The 5669-nt window shown below is 35.5% G+C and overlaps 1 protein-coding gene and 1 non-coding gene across 2 annotated transcripts; one reads left to right on the top strand and one right to left on the bottom strand.

Moving 5' to 3' along the window:
- Positions 1-2828: 2828 nt before the first annotated feature.
- Positions 2829-2936, bottom strand: LOC145161788 (small nucleolar RNA R71). The gene has a single exon (XR_013738662.1). It is a non-coding gene; the product is annotated as a small nucleolar RNA R71 (small nucleolar RNA).
- Positions 2937-3963: 1027 nt separating this feature from the next.
- Positions 3964-4566, top strand: LOC145157879 (uncharacterized). Its single transcript, XM_079076855.1, has one exon. The coding sequence runs from the start codon at positions 3964-3966 to the stop codon at positions 4564-4566; it is 603 nt and encodes a 200-aa protein (XP_078932981.1).
- Positions 4567-5669: the final 1103 nt, after the last annotated feature.

Raw genomic sequence — 5669 nt, 5'->3', positions numbered from 1 at the left:
TAGCGATAGAACTACATCAGGTAATCGATCATTTGTACAGTGGGATGAATGTTTTGGTGAGAGCAAATCAGATGAAATTAAAGCTAATCCTCTGGTAAATTATAATTGTTCTTCTCTCCTTGATAAGTTAGATGATTTTGTTTCGATTGGTTAAGCTATGGGGTATAATATGGAAGGGTGTTTAAAAAATATAGATGAAATAATTAATAACCATGGGAGAAACAAAGTATTTAGATGAATTTTTCATCCTTTAATGCCGAAGGGCATGGCAAAAACCCGAAAAAATATTGGATTTGGGAGTTATGTTCTAAATTCAAGTTTAACTTTTTGTGTATTTTGTAGACTAAAATGGAAGTTGTTAATGATTTATCATTCGTAATATTTAAGGAAATAGTAATTTTCAGTCAGCGAGCAGTGCTTCCGTGGGTAATTGTGGGGGTATTCTTGTTGTGTGGGATCCGTTGGTGTTTGTTAAGGAGCAAGTTTCTTCTTTGGATTATTTTATTTTAGCGGAAGGTGTTTATAAACCTTCTAACAAGAGGCTTATGGTGATTTCGGTTTGTGCTCCTCAAGATTTGGGTGAGAAACTGATATGTGCATATTTAGTCATATAATTCATGCATATTTCTGAATACTTTTAGCTATAATTATGTTTCTTTTGGGACAAAAGGTGCTTATTATGTTTGAATAATGTTTTGTAGTTGCAAAGACATGCTTGGGACAAAAAAGAAGAAAAAGAGGTGTTGGAAGCAAGAATGGATGAGCTAAAGCTGGAATGAAGAAAAAGAAGACTAGAAGATAGAAAACCACGGCGTGGTGATCGTCCACCATGATGTGGTGAATGGAAGATTCTCAATCATTAACGTTGAATTGGAAAATATGAGATTTCGACGAAGACCACGATGTGGTGGTGGTTGACCATGTTGCGGTGACCAATGTTATGGAAACTATAAGTATTCGATTATTAGGTCGAATGTAGAGGCTTCTAATTGGCTTTCTGAGGAGAATTGCGACTAAAGACCTCTGGAAACTCAGGAGAAGGTCTAGAACCAAGTGGAGATCAAGATCTGAAGAAGATTGGAATAATTATACATAGATTTAATCGGTTTTCTCATGTCTAATCTTAATTACGTAACTTTTTAGTGTTTTTCTGCTACTATGAGAGGCTAGAAACCTTTTACTTCAATTTGGTGAAGATGAACCTAATCCTTATGTGTTGATTTCGTTTATTGGATGATATATGTTGATTTTACTTGTTTTTGATATTTAAACCCTAGCATGTTTTAGTTCAAGGTTATATTGCTTATCAATCAGATTCTGTGTGATAGTTGATCATTCTAATTGCATGAATTTGTCACCTAATTGCTTATAATCATTAAATAATTAGAGCTAGGATTAATCACATCTTAGATAAAGTAATTAAAGTTAGTAACTTTAACTGGGTTAGAGAGCATAATTAATCTTAATTTTTGCTTGGTTGCTTAACTTGATCATAGAAAAGTAACTACTATCATTCATAGTCCAATTTGTGTTCATTATTGATTTGGTGTTTAACTTGTGCTTGATCATCGCATGGTAATTCAAAAGTTGATAAGTCTAGATATTTGATCATAATAGCTAGATAACAAATTGATAATCAATATATTCAATCACTAGCAATCAACCATAGGAGAAGGTGAAATCGGATCTAGGTAGAATTACACTTTAATTCTTGAAGTTTACTTGTTTTCTTTGCTTGTTAGTCGATATTAATTGATTTAACTTCTTTTGATCTTGGAAAATTAGTAAAGACCCCCAATCAAAGTTTTTTTTAGTTTAATTAGAAGCAATTAGATTAAGTAATTGAATTATGTTCCCTGTGTTCGACACTCGACTTACCCAAGCTATTCTATAATTTGACTAGGTACCCTGCCTATAGGTGCATAGTTAGTTAAGTTAGTTAGGTTATAAATTTAAAACAAGTAGGTACATTTGTGAACATCAAGTTTTTGGCGACGTCGACAGGGAACACCTTATTTGATTTATAGTTTAATTTCTTTTAGTTACTCGATCCTTTTTGTGGGGTAAAAACCGCAAAAGTTACTTTTCTGGATTTTTTTCTAAGAATCAACCACATTGTGGTCATATTAACCACATCATGGTTACGTCTCAGTCAATCTTAGTTTATTTGTTTTATTTATTTTTGTTCGTTTTATGCTTTTTATTTTGTTTTTTTTCAGAGATTTTTGACCCGATGATCAAAAACTCCAATAATTCCACCACTCCGAAATCTGGAATCAGCTTTCTACAAGAAGAAGGACAAGAAGGCCGACGAGTCAAGTAGGAGTCTTCAATCGGACAAGGGATTTGAAAGCTTTGAAAGAACTCAAAATGCAAATGGCATTGGTTATGAGGAAAGATCAGAGAGTGATTCAGACAACCAAAGAAAAAGCAAGGTTGAAAAAATGGATTACATCACGAGAATGACTATGGGAGATTATAAGAAGAGGATACATGAAGATAATGGGTCAGGTCTTGTATCACCCGATATTCAAGCTAAAAGAAGTTTTGAGCTCAAGGAGCATATTCTATCAATGCTAAAGGACATACCTTTTTCCGGAAAAGAATATGAAGACACATTCAAGCATATAGATGAGGTAAAGGACATTGCAAACTACTTCAATGTTCCAAATGTGCCACAAGAATCAGTTTTACTTAGGATGCTTCTGGTGACATTTACCGACGAAGCAAAGGTTTGGCTAAAGCCGCTTGTGCCCGGATCCATTACTACTTGGGCTAATCTTCGTGATGCTTTTATTGAGCAATTAAGTCCACCTTTGAATATCTTAAAGCTAAAGAAGAAAATTGATAATTTTCAATAAGAAGTAGGAGAATCGTTATATGAAGCGTGGGAAAGATACAAGGGGCTTGCTTAGAAGTTGTCCTCAACATGATCTTAATGTTTAACAAGAACTGTGCATTTTCTATGAGGGGTTGAATGTCATAACAAGGAAACTTCTTGACTCTCAAGGACAAATGACGAAGAAAGAAGTTTCCACGGTTAAAGAATTGAATGAAGAATTTGCAAAGCACTCATGCGAATATCATAACCCGAGAGAATATGTTACTAGAGGTAAAGGAGATGGAGGGAACGAGAACTTAGCTGCGGTTTTGGAAAAGTTAGAGAATATGGATTGGAGGATGACAAAGAAGGATCAATGTAACCATGAAATTTGTGTCTGGTGTGATAATTGTAGCGGGCCACATTTGACCAAGGATTGTGATTTAGATAAGAATGGTAACCAAAAAGAACAAGTTTGCTACTCGAGTGGTGATCGATTTGATAAAGATTAGAGAAAGCCCAAAAAGGACTGGTTGCCTTATGAAGATAGCAAGAAGAAAAAAGTCGAAAAATTTAGACAAACATGTCGAGGCTATTACCAAAAAGAACAACCACCACCCGAGAAGAATATGGATTTTGAGTCAATACTTCATAGGTTTATGGAATCCCCAGAAAAAAGGCATGATGCTATTGATGCTAATGTGAGGAATCAACAAGCTTCCATAAAAAGCATAGAGACTCAACTTGGGAAACTAACAACACTTGTTAACAAGAGGTTACCACCTAGCAATCCCTACCCGAAATCACAACCTCATGTAACGACAATTTTCACTAAAGAAGAAGTTCATTCTGATCCATTTATGATCCATGAAACAGCCACTAAAAAGGCCAATTTGTATTTGTAAGAAGAGAAGCATGAAGCTAAAAAACCAAAATATGAATCGTGTTCTGATGATTCACCATGTCGTGGTGATCTTACCACGTTGTGGTCAATGGAAAATCAAAAGTTTTCTCCTTTAAATTCCTATCAGCCTCCTTTACCATTCTCGTCTCAAGCCCTTAAGCATAATATGGATCCGGAACAAAAGAGGTTTATGGAACAAGTGCTATCACTTTCAATCAATGTTCCATTCCTCTAATCTATGGCCAAGCTTCCTAAGTTTGTGAAGGATGTGATAACTAATCGAAAGGAGTTGGAAAAAGCATCAACCATAGTTCTTATTGAGTTGTTTTCAGCTGCAATCATTAATGGGTTGCCAATCAAGATGGGAGATTCGGGCCGATTAACTTTTCCTTGTGAATTTGGCAATTCTGCTTCTATAAATGCTTTAGCCGATTCGGGGGCAAGCATCAATCTTATGCCATATTATTTCTACAAGAATCTCGGTCTACTAAAGCTCCAATACACGAAGATGGCACTTAGAATAACATATCACTCGATCACTAACCCACGTGGAATCATTGGAGATTTGTTGGTGAAAGTGGGGAAATTTATTTTTCCAGTTGACTTTATGGTATTGGATATGAAGGAAGATGAAGACCTTCCTATAATTTTGAGAAGACCATTCTTGATTACCGTAAGAGCACTTTTTGACATCCACGAAGTAAAGCTCACACTTTGTGTAGAAGATGAAGACGTTACTCTCGAAATTTGTAAAAAAGTGAGTTACGATACACCAAGAGATGAAGTGCTAAGGATGAATAATTTGGATGAAGAAAACCTTAGTGAGCTAGAAGAAATGTAAAAGATGATGGAAGAAGAATTAAAAGTTTGGGAGAAGCCTCATGTTGCAAATGTAAAATGCTCTAAACCAAGAGCCTCAATTCCTATGACATTTGAGTTGATTACATTCACTACGTCCAAGGCTCAAGTGGAAGAGGCAAGTGACGAAAGACAAGTTGATTCAAGTGAAGAAGTTGAGATAATTGATGAAGATATGGGTGGGGAATTAGAGAAGCCAACAATGGTCAAGATGGATCTAAATGCGAAGAATAGTACAAGGGTGAAAAACAAGGCAAAGGGGTGAAGCGTAAACATGAAGAAGGTGCTAATCCAAATAAGAAGGAAAACTCAAAGAAGGTGTATATAAGATGGGTTCAAGCATACAAGCGCAAGTGGTAAGAGAAAAATGTGAAAAAGGAGATCCCACTCCCAACCGCAACAACTTAGACTGGGAAGGAGTCCGACTCATGAGTCCTAAAAAAGAAACGTTTTTCGGGAGGCAACCTGATTTTTAAGAGTTTGCATTTTCTTTTCCTTTTGATTTTTTTTTAGTTGTGTTTTGTGGTTTTTGTTTTTAGTTTAAGTTTAACCGAATGATCATGTGTTTCTCTAGTCTTTGATCTTATTTTGTAGTATTAAACAAAAGTGATGTAGTGAAGGAGCTTAATTGAATAAGAAGCCACGAGATTTTAAGAAGACTACAAATTAAGATCATGTTTTTGAATAAGTGTGGGGTTCCCACTTTATGAATAGAAGAGTATTGAAAAAGTTTTATAGAAAGAAAAGGTCGAGAATGATCCTAAGCCCTTAAGATAGAACGATGCATTATTTTGGCTTTTAAAGGCATTCTGAGAAGACACCACATCATGGCATTTGATATTATCATGACTGCATTCGACCTATCACCACGACATGGCATCACTAGACCATGCCATGGAAATCTTATATTTTGTGACAATCACGACATAAAATTCAACACCATGGCGTGGCGTTTCTTTACCATGTCGTGGATGATGTTCAACACACTGTTTGAAGAATGGTTCTTTAGTTTATTTCGATCCAGCGCATTTATATTCACAAGAAGAAAGCTCAGAAGTACTGTTTCTAGCTATTATTCGAGAAGTC

This window comes from Lactuca virosa, chromosome 2 (assembly GCF_052849685.1).
Source record: "Lactuca virosa cultivar CGN04683 chromosome 2, Lactuca_virosa_CGN04683_v6, whole genome shotgun sequence".
Taxonomy (NCBI): domain Eukaryota; kingdom Viridiplantae; phylum Streptophyta; class Magnoliopsida; order Asterales; family Asteraceae; genus Lactuca; species Lactuca virosa.
This window is presented reverse-complemented; position numbering and strand designations above follow the sequence as displayed.

Excerpts from the sequence above, each read along its gene's own strand:
- LOC145157879 (XM_079076855.1), top strand. The coding sequence starts at position 3,964 with ATGGCCAAGCTTCCTAAGTTTGTGAAGGATGTGATAACTAATCGAAAG.